A 24,032-nucleotide genomic window follows, 5' to 3' on the forward strand; every position below is an offset into this window, starting at 1 on the left:
CCTTTAGACGCGTTCCATGCAGAACCCACGTGTCTGTGAGTCGTACCCATCCTAACCCTCAGCTGGTCCCACCTACTCAGTACGTAAACAGAAAGTTACATAAATGTCACTAAAGACTGCCATTACTGTGCTTTAAATAGCAGAACAGCGACTTTCAGTGCTGGTGTATTCACACTGTGATAAAGACAATGCGTCCGAAAAATCTCTTTCTATATGGCACTCTATACAGGAACCCTCATGGCATAAATTAAAACCAGCAATGACAGCAAGCATAAGCCACGTACTGCGGGAACAATCTCTGTGAGTGACACGTTGGAACAATTTAGCAATATTTAATGAGCCTTGCGTTGTACACCCAGCCCTGAGCTCCGGATACATTACCTGTCGCTTTGCTTGTTAAATAGACCTTAATGTGAAGAGTAAATGACAATTGGGAGCTCACTCAGCTCCGAGATCATTACTTATGTGTTTCTAAGTCCTGCAGCAAAATAATGTACTGCAAAGATGGGAAAAAAGCACTTACGGCCAAGGTGCTAGAGAATAACGGCTGGTGATGAAGAATGATCGATGGCGATGGAGGATGATGGGTTGTTATTGAAGGTTGATCTGTGGAGATGGAGAGTGATTGGTGGTGATGGAGGGTGATGGGTGGTAATTGAAGGTTGAACAGTGGAGATGGAGGGTTATAGGTGGTGAAGGGTGATGGATGTTGATTGAAGGTTGATCCATGGAGATGGAGAGTGATCAGTGGTGATGAAGATTGATTGGTGATGATGGAGGTTGATGGCTGGTAATTAAGGGTTGATCAGTGGAGATGGAGAGTGGACAGTGGTGATAAACAGTGAAAGAGGATGAACGGTGGCAATTGACAATAGTGGGTGGTGATGGAGAGTGAATGGTGGAGAAGGAGGATAGTAGGTGGTGATGGAGGATTTGAAGGTGATGATGGAGGATGAATAGTGTCTAAGGATGATGGGTGATGGGTAGTTATGGAGGGTGATTGAGAATGGTGGAGGTAGGGTGGGTGATGGAAAGTGATAGTTGGTGATGGAAAATGATGGATAGTGATACAGGAGGATGATGGGTGGTAATGGAATGGTTGGTGTGTCATAATGGATGGTCATGGATAGTGGCAATGGAGGGTTTCAGACTTATTAGTGGGTTTATTCTGCATTATAGCAAAATTATTAATTTTAATTTTTGGCTACAAGCTAACTGGAGAGATGGCTAGCACATGCTGAGATGGCCTAGCTATGGTTAGTTGAATCTCCAAAGGTCAAAAAGAAAAGGTGAAAGGAGTGTAGAAAAGAAGACAACATAATCAGGAAGCCAGAAAGTACCTTTACTTACAGGACCTGGCAAACCACAGACAATTGGCCCGGTAAGAATTCTGGATCTAGGTGTTCTGGAAAGCAATAGTCCAAGATTCTTCCTATAGATTCTCAGGATGATTGTGCACACTATATAATCTTTTAAAATGGTCATAGGAGCAATAGCAGAGTGTTTTACATAGTAATTTATTTTGCATAACTACCCCTCTTTGTACAATACACGTCCTTTCCACCTACACCTCTTCCCACCCATGACCCATCTTTGCCCCTGGTCTTTGAAATGAAGCATCCCGGAGTCATGCTCAGGAATCTATCAGGGAGTGCTATGCTATTGGAGTTTCCCTGAGATTTCTGAGAAATCCATAAATTTTGCCAACTCCTCCAGGAATCTGCACAGTGTGAGCATACCCTAACAGGGATGGACAATTTACTTCTGTTCCTTGGGACGTTGATCATAATATGGTGACTACTTTGTAGTCTAGTTGTGACATTTAGAATTTTTTTTTTCAATTGTAAATTTTCATGCTTTACAAAATATACATTTTAAGAAAAATAAAAAAGCAAGTATATGAACATAACAGATTTCAATGAAAACAGACAAAGCAAGTTGTTTACAGGATGGGCCATTTATATGGATACACCTGGGTGGGCCATTTATAAAGTTGGATCCACAATGGCCGACTTCAAAATGGCCGCCATGGTCACCACCCATCTTGATAAGTTTTCCCCCTCCCATATACTAATGTACCACAAACAGGAAGGTGATATCACCAACCATTCCCATTTTATTGAGGTGTATCCTTATACATGGCCCACCCAGGTGTATCCATATAAATGGCCCACCCTGTAGTATAAATGCATTGGATTATGACACTATTCAGAAATTTTGATTTTTAACAATCTGAGAAAGGGGGAATACATATGAGACTTACAATAGACAGAGAGGGGACGGATAAATGTAGGTATATAATTTTCAAATATTCAGGGATATCCAGAAAATATCCCAAGGGGACCAGATGAGATTACATTTTCCAACCCTATTTCCATTCATAGCAGTTCCATATTAACAATTTCTAATGTCTTTGATCCTAGTGTATAGGCCTAGTACAGACGGGGGGAGAGATTTGCTTCCAATGGGATGTTTTTAAACATCTTTCTGCTGTAAATATATGCAATAGGAGTCTAATAATCCTCCTGGATTTATTCAGTGGAAAAAATATTAAGGAAGAAGAAGATCTGAGGGTCTAGTGGCAGGGCGAAACCAAAAATTTGTTTAATTATAGATTGAACATTAGTCCAAAAGGGAATTATAAGGCAACAATCCCAAAATAGGTGGAAGGCAGATCTCCTCGTGAAAGCACAGCTCCAACACAAGGGAGAAATAGATGAGTCTAGCTAATATAGGAGTTCTGGAGTATGAAATGCAGGATTTTGTATTGATTTTCTTTGTTACTGATACATGATGCCATAATAAGCTGCTCTTGACCAGAAAAGTCTCCAATCAACATCACTAAAAATTCTACCCAAGTAATTTTCGCATTTAGGCATGTATGTATGCCTTATCAACAGAATATCATCAGACCGTTGTAAAATACCACATAAATCAAAGATTAGACCCTTCGTTGAGGGGCCAATTCTATACCGACGTTCAAAGGGGGTTGGACTGGAAACCTGTGAGGTGTGAAACAAGGATGACCCAAAATGCCTAATCTTTATGTATTGAAATAATGAGAGTTTGTGTAAAAATAGTTTACATTTCATCCCATCATATGTGAGCAGATTCCTTGTTACTCAATTAGTTATGTCTGGGCCCATATGCAAGATGAAGTCAAGTTATCAGGAAAGTTTGGATGAAATAAGAAGGATGTAAGAGGGAAAACTTGGAGATGACAATTTGACTTTTTTTAGAGCAAGTCCTCAAGATGGTGAGGTTCATTGGGCCTAGTAGTTCATTTGAAGGGGGGATCATAAGGTACATTCCATGTAAGAGGAAGGATGTGCAGGTGCAAGCCAGAGTTTTTCTATTTCCATCCACTTTGTATAGGCTGGTTTAGATGACCATGCTGGGATTCTCTGTATAGAAGTTTTTTAACCCTCATCATAACTTACCACATTGTGAGTCTTCAACACCTTTGTAGAGGCATGAGCATCTGTACGAGCCGAGAGCATTGATGCATTCAAATTTGGCATTTGGACATGCGTACAAACTCTGGCACTCATTAATATCTAGAGTTAGGAGTTAAACAAACATACAAGAAAGTGAAAAACTATATATAAATATGCATGTTATTACAACTCCTATTAGATATACAAAATTATAGCCAAGGGATGTTGGGGACAGAGCTGGATGTGTGTCCTTGGAGGCCAGCAGCTGACGTTGGCATGCCAGTCACAAGCACCGCATGGCAGTGACATCATGCTTGTGCATGTCATCATACCAGGAAGGAGGGACATTATTTTAGGATGGGAGACATTAAACCAGACATTATGCCAGGAACGGGGACATTGTTACAGGCAGGAGCCTGAAAGGAGGACATTACTACAGTAAGGGGCCCAGGATGGGGGACATTATTACTTGAAGGGGCTTAGGATAGAGGACATTATACCATGAAGGGTCCCATGAGGAGGGAAATTATACTAGGAAGGTGGACATTATACCAGGAAGGGGCTCACTATGGTTAACATTAAAACAGGAAGAAGCCCAGGAAAGGAGATATTATAACAGGACAGGAACTAGGATAAGAGACATTATTACAGGGTGGGGGGCATTATTACAGAAAGAAGCCAGGACTGTTGACATTATTTCAGAAAGAAGCAAGGATATTATTACAAGAAGGTGCCATGGACACTACACGAAAGTCGTTATAGGATCTAAAACGCTATAAAGGCCCTGACATTTGACCAACATTAAGTTGGGGGACAAGGTCCAAATTTTTCAGCTGGGCTCATGGGACTCTAGCTATGACACTGCCCAGACAATCCCTAAAATGTTCACATGGGGTTTTCTCACCACATTTATTAAGCATCCACCATTTCAGGTTATGTCATTTCATGAAGTTGCAACTCAATTAAGCTAGAGAGACTGCTGGACAAGAAAACAACCATGAGAGGGAAAGATTAGGGAAGTTCTCTGTCACACCCAAAGCACTTAACACTACCATACGAACTAAAATGTTGACCTATTTGCTTCCTGGAGCACAGATTTTCCTAGAATGGTTTGTGGACTCCATATACAGAGCCCCTCAAGTTACCCCATTTTGGAAATTATAACCCTTTGGGAATTTATCTACAGGTGTTGTGACAATTTTGACTCCATAGGTGTTTTCCAGAAACAAGCAGTAGTGGGTGTTGCTGAGTGAAAGTTTCAAACTGCTGTTGTAGTGACCAGGACGTTGTAGTGACCAGTACTTTGTAGTGACCAGTACTTTGTAGTGACCCGCTCATGCTTCTGAAGACATGCACCTGCAAATTAGGTGAGCTGTCATTGCTATAGAAATGCCAAACATGTGGACACAAATTGTGGTTTAGGCACACTGAGGCTCAGAAGGGAGATGGGCATTTGTATTTGGGAGTGCAGAATTTGCTGAATTTCTTTTGGTGAACAAGGGGCTATAGAGCTTTTCTAGAGCAATTGTACTGCCAGTAAAGTGGAAGCCCCCTATATTTCAGTTAAAAAATGATGGATCTCAGTGGAGACTTGATTTTTTTGAGTATTGCGTTGCAGATTTTATTGATGAGCACTTATATAAGGAATTCAATATAAATCTCCAAATGACGTGATTCAGATGAAACCCAAGAGGGAGCCACTCATTAGAATGAGGAATCACAGTTAATCTGGACTCCGTTAGGCCACTGTTCTGCGTTGTCCTTTTCATCGCACTTTTATGCACGCCTAAAAAGAAAGACACTGCTGGATCGCAGGTCAGACATCATCCACATTGTCTATATTTGCCTCATTATAGGGAATCTTCAACCAGTGGGTCTGTTTGAATCACATATTTCAGAGATTTACACGGAAACCACGGTGTAAGCGCTCAGCGTAGAGCGCAAGATAAATGTGAGCCGAGCCTTACTGCGATCTTTGGAAGGCAGAATGAAAAAAATCAACAGCAGGTGAAGAATTGGTTTTATTTATTTTTTTACGCAGTTCCTCATGCACTATAAGTGATTAGACTACTTTATTCTTCGGGTCGGTGCGATTACAACGATACCAGATTTATATTGCTTTTTTATGATTGGCTGCTGTCACACACTAAAAGATGTAGTTTATTGCAAAACCAAGTTTTTGCATCCACATACTTAGATGGCTATAATTTTTCCATACTTTGGCGCACAGAGTCATATGAAGGCTTGTTTTTTGCAGGACGAGTTGACCTTTTCATTGTTACCATTTTTGGGCAAATTACATTTTTGATCTCTTTCTATTCCGATTTTTGGGAGGAAGAACTAACAAAAACCAGCAATTCAGCAATAGTTTTTGGGTTGTTTTTTTTTTAAGCCATTCCATATATGGTAAAAATTGATAAGGCATCTGTACCCCTGTAACAACTCTGCTGGCATCACAGCATGGCCTCACATCTCTCACACAATCTTACCCACTGCTCCAGGCCAGGATGTGGTTTCTGTTTCATGCCAGCTCCATGTTCTGTGTCTCTGCTCTGTGCATGCTTCATGGCTATGTGTATAGGGGGCCGGCGCCTGAACTCTCTGGTTCTTATAGGAATCAGGTGCATCTGTCTAATCAGTTCCTAACCAATTATCAAGAGGCCTCCTGTATATAGTGCAGCTCCACCCTGTGGTCTGCGCCTGTGCAATGTGTTCGCTCAGTTAGTGTTTAGCTGCTGAGTTTGCCTGGCCTTGCTCTGAGTTTCTCCCTCTCTGGAGGCTTTTCTCTGTGCTATTGCCTTGTTCTTGTAGTCCGCCCTCCAGGAGGCAGAATATCCTGGTCCCTGTGTCTTTGTCCCTGTGTCTTGTTCCATTGCCTTGTCTGTACTTAGTCTTTTCTCGGTCTCCTTGTCTGTGGCTTCCTTCCCTGCTTTCTTTCCTTGTGTTCTCAGTCTGCTTACACTCCGCACTCTTGCGGCTCTGCACTCAGTCCTTGCTTCGCACTCTCTGGCTTTGCTCTGTGGCTCCGCTCTTTGCGGTTCTATTTGGCTCCGCTCTTTGCGGTTCTATCTGGCTCCGCCTCCTGTGTTTCTGCACTTGGCTCCGTCTCTGCTCTTGGCTCCGCCTCCAGCGTCTCCGCTCTTGGCGTTACCTCCAGCATCTCCGCTTTTGGTTCCGCCTCCAGAGTCTCCGCTCTTGGCTCCGCCTCCAGCGTCTCCGCTCTTGGCTCCGCCTCCAGCGTCTCCGCTCTTGGCTCCGCCTCCAGCGTCTCCGCTCTTGGCTCCGCCTCCAGCGTCTCCGCTCTTGGCTCCGCCTCCAGCGTCTCCGCTCTTGGCTCCGCCTCCAGCATCTCCGCTCTTGGCTCTGCCTCCAGCATCTCCGCTCTTGGCTCCGCCTCCAGCATCTCCGCTCTTGGCTCCGCCTCCATCGTCTCCGCCTCCAGCATCTCCGCCCTTGGCTCCGCCTCCAGCATCTCCGCCCTTGGCTCCGCCTCCAGCGTCTCCGCCCTTGGCTTCGCCTCCAGCATCTCCACCCCTGGTTCCGCCTCCAGCGTCTCCGCCCTTGGCTCTGCCTTCTCCTTCTCTTCTCTTAGTTCCACCTTCTACTTGTTACTTAGTCCTCCTGTCTGAACAGGTTCCAACCTGTTTCACATACCTGCCTGCAGACCGGTCCCTACCGGTTCTTCCTATGTTCCAGCCGTACCCGCCTGCCTACCAGAGAGCCAGCCGTGTCCGCCTGCCCGCCAGTGTCTCTGTTGTACCCGTCTGCCTGCCTGTGTCCCAGCCGTGCCCGCCTGTCAGCCAGAGTGCCAGCCGTGCCCGCTCCATTCCTTAGTGGGATTAGCAGCCACAGTCAGACTCCACCCTGGAGTAGCACCTGGTAGCTTTCTATTGCACAAGTCTGACCTCACCATCAGAGGCTCCAGCGAACACCTAGGAAGCTACTTAGTTACGCCCCTTCCAGGGAAGTTTGGTCTGTGGTCCAGTGGGGCCACACCCCCGTATGCCCGCGCCATCCAGTCTGGGCGCGTGCGTGACAACCCCTTGGGTAAGTATGATTACAGTGATACCACACTTATATAGTTTTTTATGTTTCAGCGCCTTTACACAATAAAAACTATTTTATGGAAAAAATATATTTTTGCATCGCTTTATTTTGAAAGCTATAACTTTTTTATTTTTTCCGCTGACGGAGCTGTATGGCTGCTTGATTTTTTGCGGAACATGATGACATTTTCATAGATACCAATTTCATTTCTATTTGTCTTTTTTTATCGCTATTTATTCCACTTTTTGTTGTGTGGCATGATGATAAAGCATTTCTTTTTGCCTAGTTTTTAATTTTCATTTTTTTGCAGCGTTCACTTAAGGAGTTATCTAGCAGGACAGTTTTTTATGTTGGGTCCTTCTGGATGTAGCAATATCAAATATGTGTACTTTTTCTGTTTATGTTTGTTTTTACATAAATAAATGTATTTATTGGATTAACATTAGTTTTTGTTGTTCTTCATTTGGTGATTTTTAAAAAAATATTTTTACAATTTTTAATAACTTTTTAAAAAACTTTTTTACATTGTCCTAGGATGAGACATCAGCTCCTGCTCTGAGCAGCACCGATCATGGGTGTTGTTGCAGGGTGTCAGCGGTCATATAGAGCTGACACCCACATTTGATCACGACATTGCTCAACGTGAGCCTGCTCGATCATGAAGAAGTATATGTACGGCGGTTTGCATGAAAGCAGCTCCAGCAGTGCCGTACATATACAGCACATGTCAGGAAGGGGTTAAAAGGTTCTCAGGCCTTAGGCTACTAAGTCTACAGTCGCTCTGTGAATCTTCACACTGCATGCTGTGAGGATTCTCCAATGACAGCGCTGGCAGTGGGCGGTCATATGACTGCAAGTATGCTTTTTCATACATTCAGCCACATTCCGACTAGACGTGTCTGGTGTTGCTCAATACACTTGCATTGAGCAAGTCTAGTTGGCATATGAGCGCATGTATGCAAATCGCAAACTTGCAATTACATACCGACTGCTTCAGAGAATCCGTAGTGCGCACAATGTAAAGATTCACAAGTCCGCAGTCACATAGAGTAGTCTAAATCCGGACCTTTAATTTCAGAATTATACAGACATCCTAACAACGAATATACTCATGGCAGAGCAGGCTGGCACCATTGTTGGTGAACAATGTGAACAGTGAGCATGTCGTGATGGAGCGCTATGGTTTCCCTATCAAGAGAGATGGCCAACGGTATGGTGTAGCACTCCATGGGGGACCAGGAGAGTCCAAATGGAAGTGGCAGCTTGCGTGGCAGTCGGAGGAAAAGTGGCCTGGTGGGCTGATGACATTGGGGGGCCCAAGTCCCAGTCTGAGTCCAAGGAGGAGGTGGTGGTGTCAGTGTGGCCGAGGCCCCGCGGCATGGTGGAGCGGTTGGAGGCTCTAATGGCATCCTGGCCAGTGAATACCTCGCAGCACCCTAAGGAGGTGCCGATCCAGGAAGCAGCCCCAATACTTCAGCCGCAGATGTATGGAGGAGGAGACTCCAGTTACGGACCCCATCAAGGCCAAGTGGGTGGCGGTAGCCATTGAAGGGAAGACTCACAGTAAAGAGACCTGGGTGTAAGCGTGGCTGCAGTATAAAGCATGGTGGCGGAAGTGAAGGGTCCGCCCTGGAAGCTCTGTTGTGCTTGTAACATGAAGAAAATGTAGTCAGTGAAGGACTATTTTGAGTTCCTGTGAGCGGAAGACCCAGCAGTGACCCTGAATGTTGGTGTTCCCCCACGATCTTTGGAAGGCAGAATGAAAAAAATCAACAGCAGGTGAAGAATTGGTTTTATTTATTTTTTTACGCAGTTCCTCATGCAGTATAAGTGATTAGACTACTTTATTCTTCGGGTCGGTGCGATTACAACGATACCAGATTTATATTGCTTTTTTATGATTGGCTGCTGTCACACACTAAAAGATGTAGTTTATTGCAAAACCAAGTTTTTGCATCCACATACTTAGATGGCTATAATTTTTCCATACTTTGGCGCACAGAGTCATATGAAGGCTTGTTTTTTGCAGGACGAGTTGACCTTTTCATTGTTACCATTTTTGGGCAAATTACATTTTTGATCTCTTTCTATTCCGATTTTTGGGAGGAAGAACTAACAAAAACCAGCAATTCAGCAATAGTTTTTGGGTTGTTTTTTTTTTAAGCCATTCCATATATGGTAAAAATTGATAAGGCATCTGTACCCCTGTAACAACTCTGCTGGCATCACAGCATGGCCTCACATCTCTCACACAATCTTACCCACTGCTCCAGGCCATGATGTGGTTTCTGTTTCATGCCAGCTCCATGTTCTGTGTCTCTGCTCTGTGCATGCTTCATGGCTTTGTGTATAGGGGGCCGGCGCCTGAACTCTCTGGTTCTTATAGGAATCAGGTGCATCTGTCTAATCAGTTCCTGACCAATTATCAAGAGGCCTCCTGTATATAGTGCAGCTCCACCCTGTGGTCTGGGCCTGTGCAATGTGTTAGCTCAGTTAGTGTTTAGCTGCTGAGTTTGCCTGGCCTTGCTCTGAGTTTCTCCCTCTCTGGAGGCTTTTCTCTGTGCTATTGCCTTGTTCTTGTAGTCCGCCCTCCAGGAGGCAGAATATCCTGGTCCCTGTGTCTTTGTCCCTGTGTCTTGTTCCATTGCCTTGTCTGTACTTAGTCTTTTCTCGGTCTCCTTGTCTGTGGCTTCCTTCCCTGCTTTCTTTCCTTGTGTTCTCAGTCTGCTTACACTCCGCACTCTTGCGGCTCTGCACTCAGTCCTTGCTTCGCACTCTCTGGCTTTGCTCTGTGGCTCCGCTCTTTGCGGTTCTATTTGGCTCCGCTCTTTGCGGTTCTATCTGGCTCCGCCTCCTGTGTTTCTGCACTTGGCTCCGTCTCTGCTCTTGGCTCCGCCTCCAGCGTCTCCGCTCTTGGCGTTACCTCCAGCATCTCCGCTTTTGGTTCCACCTCCAGAGTCTCCGCTCTTGGCTCCGCCTCCAGCGTCTCCGCTCTTGGCTCCGCCTCCAGCGTCTCCGCTCTTGGCTCCGCCTCCAGCGTCTCCGCTCTTGGCTCCGCCTCCAGCGTCTCCGCTCTTGGCTCCGCCTCCAGCGTCTCCGCTCTTGGCTCCACCTCCAGCATCTCCGCTCTTGGCTCTGCCTCCAGCATCTCCGCTCTTGGCTCCGCCTCCAGCGTCTCCGCTCTTGGCTCCGCCTCCATCGTCTCCGCCTCCAGCATCTCCGCCCTTGGCTCCGCCTCCAGCATCTCCGCCCTTGGCTCCGCCTCCAGCGTCTCCGCCCTTGGCTCCGCCTCCAGCATCTCCACCCCTGGCTCCGCCTCCAGCGTCTCCGCCCTTGGCTCTGCCTTCTCCTTCTCTTCTCTTAGTTCCACCTTCTACTTGTTACTTAGTCCTCCTGTCTGAACAGGTTCCAACCTGTTTCACATACCTGCCTGCAGACCGGTCCCTACCGGTTCTTCCTATGTTCCAGCCGTACCCGCCTGCCTACCAGAGAGCCAGCCGTGTCCGCCTGCCCACCAGTGTCTCTGTTGTACCCGTCTGCCTGCCTGTGTCCCAGCCGTGCCCGCCTGTCAGCCAGAGTGCCAGCCGTGCCCGCTCCATTCCTTAGTGGGATTAGCAGCCACAGTCAGACTCCACCCTGGAGTAGCACCTGGTAGCTTTCTATTGCACAAGTCTGACCTCACCATCAGAGGCTCCAGCGAACACCTAGGAAGCTACTTAGTTACGCCCCTTCCAGGGAAGTTTGGTCTGTGGTCCAGTGGGGCCACACCCCCGTATGCCCGCGCCATCCAGTCTGGGCGCGTGCGTGACAACCCCTTGGGTAAGTATGATTACAGTGATACCACACTTATATAGTTTTTTATGTTTCAGCGCCTTTACACAATAAAAACTATTTTATGGAAAAAATATATTTTTGCATCGCTTTATTTTGAAAGCTATAACTTTTTTATTTTTTCCGCTGACGGAGCTGTATGGCTGCTTGATTTTTTGCGGAACATGATGACATTTTCATAGATACCAATTTCATTTCTATTTGTCTTTTTTTATCGCTATTTATTCCACTTTTTGTTGTGTGGCATGATGATAAAGCATTTCTTTTTGCCTAGTTTTTAATTTTCATTTTTTTGCAGCGTTCACTTAAGGAGTTATCTAGCAGGACAGTTTTTTATGTTGGGTCCTTCTGGATGTAGCAATATCAAATATGTGTACTTTTTCTGTTTATGTTTGTTTTTACATAAATAAATGTATTTATTGGATTAACATTAGTTTTTGTTGTTCTTCATTTGGTGATTTTTAAAAAAATATTTTTACAATTTTTAATAACTTTTTAAAAAACTTTTTTACATTGTCCTAGGATGAGACATCAGCTCCTGCTCTGAGCAGCACCGATCATGGGTGTTGTTGCAGGGTGTCAGCGGTCATATAGAGCTGACACCCACATTTGATCACGACATTGCTCAACGTGAGCCTGCTCGATCATGAAGAAGTATATGTACGGCGGTTTGCATGAAAGCAGCTCCAGCAGTGCCGTACATATACAGCACATGTCAGGAAGGGGTTAAAAGGTTCTCAGGCCTTAGGCTACTAAGTCTACAGTCGCTCTGTGAATCTTCACACTGCATGCTGTGAGGATTCTCCAATGACAGCGCTGGCAGTGGGCGGTCATATGACTGCAAGTATGCTTTTTCATACATTCAGCCACATTCCGACTAGACGTGTCTGGTGTTGCTCAATACACTTGCATTGAGCAAGTCTAGTTGGCATATGAGCGCATGTATGCAAATCGCAAACTTGCAATTACATACCGACTGCTTCAGAGAATCCGTAGTGCGCACAATGTAAAGATTCACAAGTCCGCAGTCACATAGAGTAGTCTAAATCCGGACCTTTAATTTCAGAATTATACAGACATCCTAACATGGATTTTCAAGTAAGTCCACCAGTCTTATTAGGTCTAAGAGATCTACGTAATAGTGTATGCAGCTTGTGTTGCAAAATCTGGAGACAGATCCATCCGCTTTAAGAGAATTCATAGTTGACATACATATAAAGCGAGTGACTGCCTTTTGACAATCCCTTTTAGTATAAAGGTAGATAATAAATTGGAGTCACCTGTTTTGAACCCATCTGTTATCTATTGGGCTGACGTTCTTTTGATCCTTTAGGTCAGGGGTCCCCAACTCCAGTCCTCAAGGCCCACCAACAGGTCATGTTTTCAGGATTTCCTTTGCATTGCACAGGTGATGCAATTATTACCTGGGCAAGACTAAGGAAATCCTGAAAACATGACATGTTGGTGGGCCTTGAGGACTGGAGTTGGGGACCCCTGCTTTAGGTCTCCCAAATGCAAACAGCTTTTATGGACTCACCAAAGAGTGACAATCCCTCCTGGGATCACCAGAACACTGGTGTTAATATGGCGAGACTATTTTGATCTGGTTTTCACATTTGTGCTTCACTAATATTGCATATGTGGTTGATCATTTTGTGTACCTGAGCAATTTTTTCCATCTCCAGAAAATCCTAGCTTGCAACGGCACGAGTATGAATTGTTGGATCTGACGCAGTCAGCACTTTCATGACAAGGGAAAGGATAAGGAGGCAAACAAAGATCTGCAAGCAACAAAAGACCGGTCAATGCTTGTAAATGCATGCACCCTCTGAGTAATAGTGGATGGATAGGAATACAGTTATATGTGATTTATAGATGATAGATAGATAGATAGATAGATAATTGATAGATAGATGATAGATAAATAGATAGATAGATAATATATAATAGATAGATAATAGCTAGTCGATAGATAGATAATAGATAATATATAATAGATAGGTAGATAGATAATAGATAGATGATAGATAGATAGATAATATATAATAGATAGATAGATATAGATAGATAATAGATTATATATAATAGACAGATAGATAGATAGATAGATTGATAATAGATAGATAATAGATAAGAATCCAAAAAGTCAGAGGCAGCACACCATTGCAAATAAGTTTCAAAAAGTGTTCAGGTTTTAATAGCCCATCATGGCGACATTTCAGCTCATGGAGAGCCTTTCTCAAGCTTGGACTCTTATTATAAGGTTTGGTACATGCCTGAGGGGCTTTGCACTCTGAATTAGTTTTTTTTCTGTGCTGCTCTCACTTTTTGCAATTAGATAATAGATAGATAGATGATAGATAGATAGATAATAGATAATAGATAGATGATAGATAGATAATAGATAGATAATATATAATAGATAGGTACAGTAGATAATAGATAGATGATAGATAGATAATAGATTGATAGATAATAGATAATATATAATAGATAAATAGATAGATGATAGATAGATAGATAGATACATGATAGATAAATAGATAGATTAATAGATAGATAGATAGATAGATATACGCATAAAAACATATACCATATAGGAAGCACTTCTCTCCATCTATACCATTGGCGACGGTTGCAGCTGGGCATGCACTACACACATATTGGGGTCCTGTGTTTTGATTTAGGCAAGCCACATTCGGAAAGCACGGTTGCCCTTGACATGGTTTTGACCGATTCAAGCAAAATGGTCCTGAGAAGCCGTCAGGACATATACAACCAACGACCTGAACGGAGAATATATTTTAGCTTTTCTGTCAGAGAATTAACTATGTTTAATTAGTGTATGTTTGAGATTTTCTATTTTCGCTATAAAATTCTAGTAGTCATAAGAAATCATTCCACCTACCAGAGAAGAATCACATCAGAAGCTATGGTCACATAGGTCATTATAAACTGTGAGTAGAATATTGGAGAAATGAAGACCTTGGAGAAAGGCAACAGAACTGTGCACTGTCACTGTGCAGCAGCATGCATGTCACAGGCAGCAGAGAAACTGCCGCCCACTGAAAGTTCCAGAAGAAATAAGGCAATGGCATATCAATTACAAATATTTATATGAAGCTTAGTTAGTTATTTCTACTCCAACTATGGTGAGATATTGTAGTTGCTTCAATATTCTTTGATAGGAATAGGAATATTTTTCTACCTACCTTCAATATTTTTAACAGTAGTTGTGGTATATTATATAATGTGTACTTTATGCTATCAGGCCACTATATATATTATATGTAGTGGCATTTCTCCTGAATAGCATATGACCAGCTCACTATAGGCAGACTTATTCCAGTGATGATATTTGTACCTGATATTTGCTTTCAGAATAGCTTTCAATGATGACGCTATTATCACATGTTCCACCATTAGCACATTTGCAGACTTGCAGCATTGGGATAAATATGGAACCAGAGAGCTGATCATTCACTTGTAGTATCAGCGGCATAGGACCACCATCCTGGACAGTCCATGTAAACTGACCATCTGTTGGTAGAACATTAGAGTATTACCTAATGTACTTTACTACATGCTTCACTTGAACAATGCGAAGAACCATAACCTGGAGAAGTTAAAAGGAAAAGATTGGGGTCCATCTGCTGGAATCTGCACTGATTGTCAGGACAGGGTATCTTTATCTCAGGTAGAATAGAGTGCAGGTGCGCATGATCGACTGCCGTACCATTCATTCTATATGGGGATGCCAAGCGCTGTTCTCAACTTTTTCCAGCAGCCCCAAAGAGAATGAATGGAGCAGCGATAAGTCATCCAACCTGCCACTTCCTTTTGTAACGGAGGTAAAAGTGCCCCATCAGGGATTAAGATACCCTGCTCTGCAGATTAGTGTGGGTCTCATCTGACGGACTCCCACCAATCAGCAAGTTATCTATATAGAGTATAGGTGTAAGGGTGTGGACTGTACTGTCGTGTTCTTGGTCCTGAAAACAACAATCACTAATGTGAACTGTGACATGTGTTTTTATATATGGATATGTGGTGGCATGTGCAGTATGTGATATGATGTGAATTATTTGTTAGGGTAATGCATATTGTAAAGAATTAATGTGAGCAGGGTATATGGTAATCACAGGGTTAGACTTAGTAAAGTGCTTAGGACTAACATACAAGGACTGCGTAAAGTAAGACATTAGGGCAAGATACAGTTCGTGTTTGGGACGAGCCCATTGTGGGAGGCAACATTAGTAGTAAAAGAGGACTACTTCCTGATACTTCCCCCTTTTTTTTTCTCTGTGCTATGTTGTGCATAAATATGTGATTCTTCAGAATTTGTTTTAGTCTTTGCCTGATGAAGAGACCTGTGTAGTCTCGAAAGCTTGCAATTTGTTACCATCTTTTCAGTTAGCCATTAAAAGGTATCAACCACTGAGGACTCTCAATTCTAAATATTTTTCTATCTACTGGCTAACATGGTACCAAGATATATATCTTTCCTGTACTTCCTGATAGTCAGATGCGGAAGTACAGTAACCAAGGTCAAGTTCAAGTTGCAGTGGGGGAGCAGCTATCATTCAATGCAGTGGGAAGCCTTTCTAGAATCTCTTTTGGACTACAGAGAGTGCCTTATCCTCTGGCGTACAGAGGAAGTTGGAAGTGGAACCACGTTAAGAGATCGTAAGGGATCCAGAGTGCACTGTGGGACTGGACAGGAAATCCCTGGGAGTGAAAGAACCAGTAAACTCGGGGATAGCCCAGGAGGAGCAGATAGTATAGCTGGAAACATACAGGACTAAGGAAACATGGAATAAGAAGTGTTGTGCCCAATACTGCTTGCCACAATCTGATGAACTTGAACTGTCCAGTAAACGTTTGCTTGTTACAATGAACTGGGTTTCCCCTGAGTTATGTGCAGCGGCTCCTGAGGATGGAGGCCTGCGGCCTATAAGTGAGTGTGATGCACACCACACTAGACAGCACATTGGGACTGGGACACGATTTTCCTGTAAAGTGCCAAGGTGTTATGGAGCAGCAGCTCATCCACGGTTACCATCCTCGGTCACTTTACGTTTGGCATAGTTGGCAGGATCGAATCATGCATCAGGGAGACTTCACGAACGCGGGAAAGATAATTGTGAAAATGTCGACCGCAGCCAGATGCAAGATGGTGGACAGTAGCGCACGAGGCCTAGGAAACCCTGCCCATCTTGGGTGTTGGCAGGTCAGAAAGATTCAAAAATCCATGTGGTCTGGAAAAGGGCCTGTCTCGAGAAGTTGGTGGTGAGCAGTGCCCACCCTTGCTGGGTGCAACAGAAGGAAAAGAAATGACGCCCATTGCAGCAATCCATGGGAGAACGGACGAGCACTTGCAGAAAATGGCCAGGTGAACTGGAAGTAGCTCTGCCCAGGAAGCAGCGGAGCGACAACGAATATACTCATGGCAGAGCAGGCTGGCACCATTGTTGGTGAACAATGTGAACAGTGAGCATGTCGTGATGGAGCGCTATGGTTTCCCTATCAAGAGAGATGGCCAACGGTATGGTGTAGCACTCCATGGGGGACCAGGAGAGTCCAAATGGAAGTGGCAGCTTGCGTGGCAGTCGGAGGAAAAGTGGCCTGGTGGGCTGATGACATTGGGGGGCCCAAGTCCCAGTCTGAGTCCAAGGAGGAGGTGGTGGTGTCAGTGTGGCCGAGGCCCCGCGGCATGGTGGAGCGGTTGGAGGCTCTAATGGCATCCTGGCCAGTGAATACCTCGCAGCACCCTAAGGAGGTGCCGATCCAGGAAGCAGCCCCAATACTTCAGCCGCAGATGTATGGAGGAGGAGACTCCAGTTACGGACCCCATCAAGGCCAAGTGGGTGGCGGTAGCCATTGAAGGGAAGACTCACAGTAAAGAGACCTGGGTGTAAGCGTGGCTGCAGTATAAAGCATGGTGGCGGAAGTGAAGGGTCCGCCCTGGAAGCTCTGTTGTGCTTGTAACATGAAGAAAATGTAGTCAGTGAAAGACTATTTTGAGTTCCTGTGAGCGGAAGACCCAGCAGTGACCCTGAATGTTGGTGTTCCCCCACCCTGTTTTGCTTTCCCACTGCTGCATTAAGGGACTGTGAACTGTTATAGGGCCCCAAACTATTTCTGTCCCTATGGACTGTGAACCTTACCTCATGGACTCTGCCTCATGTTTTCCATTAACTTTCCACTAAGGGACTGTGAGCCTGACACATGGACATTGTGCAATTAAAGAGACTGTTGTTCCCAAAACAGGGAGGGGAGGAAACGGATGACCCAATGATCCAGCCGGATCAAGACTTTATGGACTGTGCTCCTGTATTGCTGGAGCTGTTGATGTGTTTGGCAATGGGCTTCTCATTAAAAGTACTCGGACACTCCTTGTCGTTGCCCAAATTAGTGGGACTAAGGTCATGCGGATCCATGAGAAAAAATAGACTATCCGATGTCCAAACTGGGTTGAAGAGATTGGACTATGCCCATGGACTGTTGGGCAGCTGTTGTGTGGGTCGGTGATTACCTTGCAGCACCCTAAGGAGATGTCGGCAAATTATGTGCAGAAAATTTGCAACATTTGCATCATCAAAAGCTCACCAAATATTTATGGGAATGTAGCCTAAAGGGTTATTCCCATTAATACATATTATTCTCTCACCACTGGTTAGGTAATAACTTTTGAATTGGTGGTGGTCCAACCACAAGATCATCGACTGATCCCGAGAATGTGGCTCTAAAATGTCATGTCGATATAAAGCTTTGGCCATGTCTGTGAGCCATCATTTCATTTATTTTCTATAGCACTGTCAAAGCTAGCCGAGTGCTCTACCCTTCTGTCTCCAACAGGCCCATAAAGGGTGGTGACCAGCAAGTGTGGCCAACGCTCCACTCCAAAGGGCATTTCAGAGCCCTGTTCTCCAGATCAAGGGGATCCCAGTGAGAATTACTCTTTAAATTGGGTTTCCTTGCGGAGATTGACATGCTAATCATGCCGAGATGAAGAGACTTAAAGCCGTAATGCTCCTCTGGGAAATATGCAAATTGTCTCTTCAGAGAGACAATTAGGAGTTAAAAAAAGGAAATTACCGGTCAAATTGTGAAAATGGAAACAAATCAACAATTATTGCAATAGTGTAGGGTAAATGTGCTGATGAGATTTTGTTGTCAAAAAGTTCAACCTTTATGTACTGACATGAAAAAAATGTAGAAATGAATATCAGAATGGGATATTAATATCTTGCTGCTTTCTGTATGCAGCAGAAGTCTATGATCAATTCAGAGTGACGGAATTATGATATTTTTCACATTTTTTACAGCTTCTCTACATTAACTTCTTTATATTTCAATCAGCATCTTCCTTTCTCTTTTTAGACAGTGCTCGGTATATCGACGACTTACTTAGTGTAATGAAGGCTCCTGCTGGAATCGGCTTCACAAGGGAAAAAGAAATAGTGTCATTATTAGGATCAATTGCCTCAAATGTAGCCTTGAAGGTTGTGTTTACTTTCAGTTGTAGAACCACCGGTCCCAGCAATCGTGGGGCACCATTTCCTGCATGAAAAAAAAAAAAGAAAAACAAATATCTAAAGAGATTGTTCTGTTCAAGAGAAAAATATTGGAGTTGGGGAGTGATTTATCACGATGGGGAATTTTTTAACTATCGCTAAGTGAAAAATGGTCAGTTTTTAATCTTACTTCATTCCCTCTGCTTCCCTGTGCATGTTGTTTTTCTTTTTTTAAAAATCCGCCATACAATTTCAGAGCTATGGGTCTTTTTATTTAGTGTTAAATTGTATAATCTTTATCAAGGAGGTGTGGCTCAAAGGATTCCTTGGGGGCGTGTCTTTAGGCTGCTCTGCATAATTACCTTGAGAGCCACGCCCCCATTGGTAAAGACCATGGAAATTAGAACTAAATAAAAAGGCCCATATATCTGGAACCATATGGTGGATTTAAAAAAAAAAAAAAAAACTGGAGCACTCGGAGGAGCAGAGGGAATAAAATGAGAGCAAAACTGGCGACTTTTTATCTGGTAACAGATCTTCAGTTTTTCTTGAGGCTGTTATGATTATATTTGCCCCGAATTTATCAAAGTATTGCACAAGGTTTGATAAATTTGGTGTAACTTTAAACATGTTATTTTAGAGCTCCACCATTGGAGAGAGAATTGCACCTTTTTTTACCATCTTTTTAAAAGTTCACAGTTCATACATCTTGCTTAGACCTATTTGCAAAGTTGACCATGATCACTTTTCCACTCACATTTGGAAAGCTGTGAGAGCAAAAAAGCACCCATTTTTAGGCAAAATTAGGATCAAGGACTTTATCATCCTCTGTCTTCCTGTTGATTTTCTATACGTTTGAAGGCACAGACAGTGATGGCAGAGCTGATTGGGAGCATTACATGAGCCTTGGGAACGCAAGTGCTAACACCGCTAGAACCTCATCAGCAGCGGAGGTGAGTATAGGAGTTTTTATTTTAATGGAGACAAATATTCAGATTGAGAAGGGGTCATCCTGGTACTGAACAACCCCTTTAATACCAAATAAAACAATTTAAATCTTGCAATTTTCTCACTGGCCAGTAGTCTTATTCCTTCTAATACACTCAAACTTCCTGTTCTTGTGAGCAGCCACATGGACGTAAGCAGTAATAGTCTGTATCTGACCCTATTGACTTGTATAGAAGGATTTTCTGAGCATGCTCTGATCCGAGCAAAGGTCATTGTGAAGAAAAGGGGAAGAGGAGGTGAGCTGTGACATTGCCTATTGTGAATGGTGGATCCTCTGTTCTCTACTGTATATAGATATGTTATTAGTCATTGTACAGGAAGAGGAGGAGGCGAGCCACAGTGTGACATCACCTATGATGGACCCTGTGTTATCTGCTGTATATAGATGTTGTATCAGTCATTTTACAGAAGGAAGAGGAGGTGAGCTGTGAAATAGTCCATTGTGAAAGGTGGATCCAGTGTTATCTAATTTATAAAGATGTTTTATCAATCATTGTACTGGAGGGGGAGAAGGTGATCTGTGACATTACCTATTTTATAATTTGGATCTGATGTTCTCTACTGTATATAGCAGTGTCATTGAACAGGAGGGGGAAGGAGGTGAGCTGTGACATCAAGTATTGTGAATCCTGTATCCTGTGTTATCTCTGTATATAGAAGTGTTAACCGGTTATTGTACAGGAAGAGGGGGAGGAGGTGAGCTGTGAAATTGTCCATTGTGAAAGGTGGATCCAGTGTTATCTAATTTATAAAGATATTTTATCAATCATTGTACTGGGGGGGAGGAGGTGATCTGTGACATTACCTATTTTATAATTTGGATCTGGTGTTATCTACTGTATATAGCAGTGTCATTGAACAGGAGGGGGAAGGAGGTGAGCTGTGACATCAACTATTGTGAATCCTGTATCCTGTGTTATCTCTGTATATAGAAGTGTTAACCGGTTATTGTACAGGAGGGGGAGGAGGTGAACTGTGACTTTTCTTACCATACAGGGTGACTAACTGTTTAAAGTCATTATAGTCTTTTCGGGTCTGGCGTCCCACAGCGCTGCTATTGGACAGCAGGTAGTCGTGCACACACTGCAGTAACCCCGCACAGGTCTCGTTAGCTGCAAGTAGAATTGTTTGTGACACCGAGGTCATTAAGGCTGAAGTGAAGGTCGGTATAAATGCCCTCCAAACATCCACACTTTGTCTGGATCCAAAAAGACTTTCTGGAGACGGTACAATCCCTGCAAATACAGCGAGAAAAATGCAAACATTTTACAACTTTCAGACTGCAGACAAAATAAACTGACAATGATACACTGCAGCGCCAAAACATGCAAACTTGAAAACACAAAATTTGAACTGCATTACTGCACTGAAAATATGAAAAATGAGAGCTTTTAGCGCATAAAAATGTTTGGATGTGCAGGTCAGGTTTTTGAAATGTATTCTCTAGCCTTCTGATCGTGCACTCCCCGCCTCCTAGCTTCAGGTGTTTTAATTATAATAGGTCCAATACCCCTCCACAGTGAGAGAGAATTTGAGTCCAAGGAGAGGTTTCACATGTACCCATTCAGATGGAGACGTTTATTCTCAGAGAGGTAGGTCAAGCGTAGGGCCTCGTATAAGAGAGATGCCTTATCGTGGCTACGAGGTACACATAAAATTGGCCATTTTTATGCGCTAAAAGCTCTCATTTTTCATATTTTCAGTGCAGTAATGCAGTTCAAATTTTGTGTTTTCAAGTTTGCATGTTTTGGCGCTGCAGTGTGCTGCCCTATTTACTTAAATATATACGAGTTGGCGACTCTGGGTTCAGCACCTGTTCACACTGTGTCTATGTTTGGATGTGCAGATCAGGTTTTTTGAAATGACAATGATACAGCCATGGGATCATCATGTGGTTTTACTGAAAATTAACATGGTTTTCAAATTGTTTAAGGGAATCTATCACTAGGTTTGTGCCACCTAATCTGAGAGCAGCATAATGTAGAGACAGAGACCCTGACTCCAGCGATGTGTCACTTACTGGGCTGTTTGCTTTAATCTTAATAAAATCACAGCTTTATCAGCAGGAGATTATCACTAGAGGACTAGTAAACTTTCTGCTAGGTAGTCCAACCACACCCTCATCATTCATTGGCTGCTTTCTGCCAGTGAATAGTGTTCACAGAAAGCAGCCAATCGGGGTTGTGGGCGGGGTTATACAGAGCTCTACATTCAGAGAACTGACAGATCTGCAGCAGATAAAACTGCCCAGTAAGTGGCACATTGCTGAAAACAGGGTATCTACCCTACATCAAGTTTCTTTCAGAAGGGGTAGTAAAAATCTGGTGACAGATTCCCTTTAATGGCTGCACAGTGTATGTAATGCTGGTGGGTGTGGACATGCCGGGCTTACCCTGGAGTGGCGTGACTAAGTGTCTACGGGGTCTTCGCTAGTGCCTCTGATGGTAAGGATGGCCTGGGCTGACGGAGACACCAGGTACCACTCCAGGGCAGTCCCTGGGACTATAGCAGCTGATTGGAGGGTCAGAAATGTGAGTATGAGGTACAGGAGGGCGAGATTGAAGCGTGGTCAGGCGGTCTGAGGTTGGGACAGGTAGCACGGGTTCACTATACAAAGCCGGAGTCAGGAATGGACATGTCAAACAAAGCGGGTAAACTGGCCGGGTCGATAACGGAAAACAGAATACAAAGGTACGAATGAACCAGGTATTAGCAGACTAAGCACCAACGCTCAGGCGAGGAATGGGGGGTAGAGTCGCCTGATATATCACCTGCTGGGGAAGCAAATCTTTGCAGGACAGAGAGGATACAATTTCCTGCAGAATTCGGTCGCACCCCCTATAAGTAACAACCAGCACAAGGCAATTAAGACCAATGGTCAGGTACTGGACAATCAGCCATACAGTTTTGTTGAACAGATGATCAACATGTGAAATCAAACTATTGTTTAATGGCCGACTCCTGGCCACTGTAATTCTCGCCCCGAGGCCATAATGTTGGTGCATTTTGCCATCTAAATCCTGGCTGCATATCTTAGCCTGACTTCGAGTCTACCGATCCTAACTAACTGCTTTATAGATCTGTCTCTGCCACTTGGTAAAGGGGCCTCTGAAACCCGAAACGCATTGTGTCTGTGGAGATATTTGATTAACACCACATATTCCATCCGTCACTTGCGCCAAGATCTGTCCATAGTTTGCCGAGTCCAGTACTCCAAGAACCTTGAGGCCAAGATTTCACAATGCAGTTTGTGTCTGAAAATAGGCTCACCCGGGTATCTTCTGGGTGCACAATTGTGAAGGAAAATGACGATCTTACCTTTAAAATCGTCTACTGCATTTATTGGCTGCGGAGAGCTGCAGTGTGAGCAGAACGCTTTATGGCAGGGGTGTCAAACTGCATTCCTCGAGGGCCGCAAACAGGTCATGTTTTCAGGATTTCCTTGCATTGCACAGGTGATAATTTAATCACCTGCAGAGAATGATTCCAGCACCTTGTGCAATGCTAAGGAAATCTTGAAAACACGCATGGTTTGAGGCCCTCGAGGAAGGCAGTTTGACACCCCTGCTTTATGGCATGGCCTCACATAGCGTCCATGATGTACCCAAGCATCCCACCACTACGGTTTAGCAAGATTTTCATATCAATATGTGACAGCTGCAAACTTTTGCAGGTAATCGGCAGTTTTCCTCCTAAACCCCCTCACTCTTGATCGACAGGAGGCCTCTACGAAGGATCGTTCTCGTAGAATGTGCAGACACATGCCCAATTGATTTAAGGGAGTTTTATGGTTTGTGCACACACCTTTTACAGACAGATTCCGCCTGGAACATGCTTGACAAAACGCGAAAAAAAAACACCAAAATGAAGAAACATTTGCACAGCAATGTCAAAACGGCATTGCTGTGCACATGTTCTGTCTTTTATTGCTGTTTTTTTCAACTTTTTCGGACTTTGAAAGCCATCAAAAGAATAAAAGAAGTGTCCGGTCCATTCTTCTGGAGTCTTCTGCTTCCAAGCCACCACGATGTTATATATGGAAAATAAAATAAACGCCAGCAGCAAAACCACTGCAAAAGTGTCCAACCAGATTTCAGAAATGACACTTCAAAGAAACACCGCCAGCATTTCCTGAACCGTCTTCTGCTTATAAAACGATGCTGGTACGCCGCTGTCTGTGTGCACATACCCC

At 43.8% G+C, this 24,032-nt stretch overlaps 1 protein-coding gene across 1 annotated transcript in view; it reads right to left on the reverse strand.

The window, feature by feature from the left end:
• LOC138681274 (mucin-like protein) overlaps nucleotides 1-24,032 on the reverse strand; it is a 52,096-nt gene that overhangs the window by 12,737 nt on the left and 15,327 nt on the right. The window contains exons 9-14 of the mRNA XM_069768642.1: nucleotides 20,830-21,075; nucleotides 18,726-18,878; nucleotides 14,680-14,855; nucleotides 13,909-14,101; nucleotides 12,977-13,096; nucleotides 3,441-3,557 (exon numbers count right to left, since the gene is read on the reverse strand). Coding sequence (XP_069624743.1) covers nucleotides 3,441-3,557; nucleotides 12,977-13,096; nucleotides 13,909-14,101; nucleotides 14,680-14,855; nucleotides 18,726-18,878; nucleotides 20,830-21,075 — 1,005 coding nt within the window. The remainder of the gene's footprint in view (nucleotides 1-3,440; nucleotides 3,558-12,976; nucleotides 13,097-13,908; nucleotides 14,102-14,679; nucleotides 14,856-18,725; nucleotides 18,879-20,829; nucleotides 21,076-24,032) is intronic.

The sequence above is a fragment of the Ranitomeya imitator genome, chromosome 5 (assembly GCF_032444005.1).
Source record: "Ranitomeya imitator isolate aRanImi1 chromosome 5, aRanImi1.pri, whole genome shotgun sequence".
NCBI lineage: Eukaryota > Metazoa > Chordata > Amphibia > Anura > Dendrobatidae > Ranitomeya > Ranitomeya imitator.